Source organism: Olea europaea, unplaced genomic scaffold (assembly GCF_002742605.1).
Source record: "Olea europaea var. sylvestris unplaced genomic scaffold, O_europaea_v1 scaffold244, whole genome shotgun sequence".
NCBI lineage: Eukaryota > Viridiplantae > Streptophyta > Magnoliopsida > Lamiales > Oleaceae > Olea > Olea europaea.
In genome coordinates this window covers 686,547-687,782 of record NW_019242592.1, presented here as the reverse complement: position 1 = coordinate 687,782, position 1,236 = coordinate 686,547, and the positions used below count along the sequence as shown (strand labels likewise).

At 29.7% G+C, this 1,236-nt stretch overlaps 1 protein-coding gene across 1 annotated transcript in view; it reads left to right on the top strand.

Moving 5' to 3' along the window:
* The first annotated feature begins 447 nt into the window (after window positions 1–447).
* Window positions 448–1,236, top strand: part of LOC111382138 — an 8,268-nt gene continuing 7,479 nt past the window's right edge. Inside the window, exons 1-3 of the mRNA XM_023006014.1 lie at window positions 448–533; window positions 619–736; window positions 1,057–1,195. Of these exons, the coding sequence (XP_022861782.1) occupies window positions 448–533; window positions 619–736; window positions 1,057–1,195 (343 nt within the window). The remainder of the gene's footprint in view (window positions 534–618; window positions 737–1,056; window positions 1,196–1,236) is intronic.

The following is a 1,236-nucleotide window of genomic DNA, read 5'->3' as shown; positions in this document are numbered from 1 at the left end:
TAAGTTCAACCAAACCACCTGGCCTCTGGTTTGGTAGATAACACTATACATGAAAAAATGCTAAGCTCTGTGATTCCATTCAAGGAATAGAATGAACTCAAGCCACTTTTCCACATTGGCCTTTGACCAAGTAATACAATTAAAAAAAAAGATTTGGAAACAAAATGTACTAATGTCCCGTCCATTATAAAACTGTGTTGATAACATTTAGTTAATCTTCATTAATGCAGTATTAATGCAGCAAGACATATGGAATTTCCATGGTTGCTAAATTTTTGAAATATTAGCCAAAAGTTTTCAGATTAGAAGTCTTCAATATCTACAACATACAAAGTTGGTAAAATTCAGCTTGCTTAATTGAACTTTCTTCTTTTTTCTTTTTTTAGCCTTTGCTGTTTGAAACATTGTAATACTCAGAATTTCAATAGACAAAGAATTCGGTGAACGATGGAAGAGACGTCGTTAGAACAAAAATATACAGACATAGTAATATATGAAGAGAAATTTGAAAAAGTAAGGATTACCTTTTTATCGTATTTTGTTATTTGATTTTTTTTCCCTAACGCATTAAAACATTAATGAGTTTTAATTTTATTTTTTTTTTCATCTTGGTTTTAGGAACCCTAGCAAATATTCAGCATGTCTTAAGAACGTGACTATTTCATGTGGGTTAGGACCATATTTGAAACTTGAAAGGCCTTTACTAATCAATTATGCCCTCAAAATGGATGTTTTGGTAAAATATTTTTAAATCTTGAATGATGGTCTTCTATTGTAGTGGGTTTGTTTGACAAGTATTTAAAAAAGCTCCAATTCGTCTGCCATTTCGCATACTTACTCGATGTTTTGATTGTTATCTTATTTATTATTAAATTTATTTCAATGACATTATTTGAAACTATACTTTTAATGTAAGATATATCAACCCATAACTATGATTTCCAGAATGAGTTATTTGTTGATTATACAGATATGTTCACGACAAACATGGTACATAATGATTTTATTTTTTTAATATGATCATATATTTATATATGAATATTTGATGATTAACAGATGTTTACAATTAAAGAGACCTTGATTGACTATGTTAAAACTACTAGTAAGAGACTAACATGCATTGATTTTGCATGTGAAAGATATGGTTCGTATAGGTGTAGGAATACTAACAAAGAAAATGAACAAGGAAAGAGACGTAGAACTACTGGAACAAAAAAGTGCGGATCCCATCCGCTT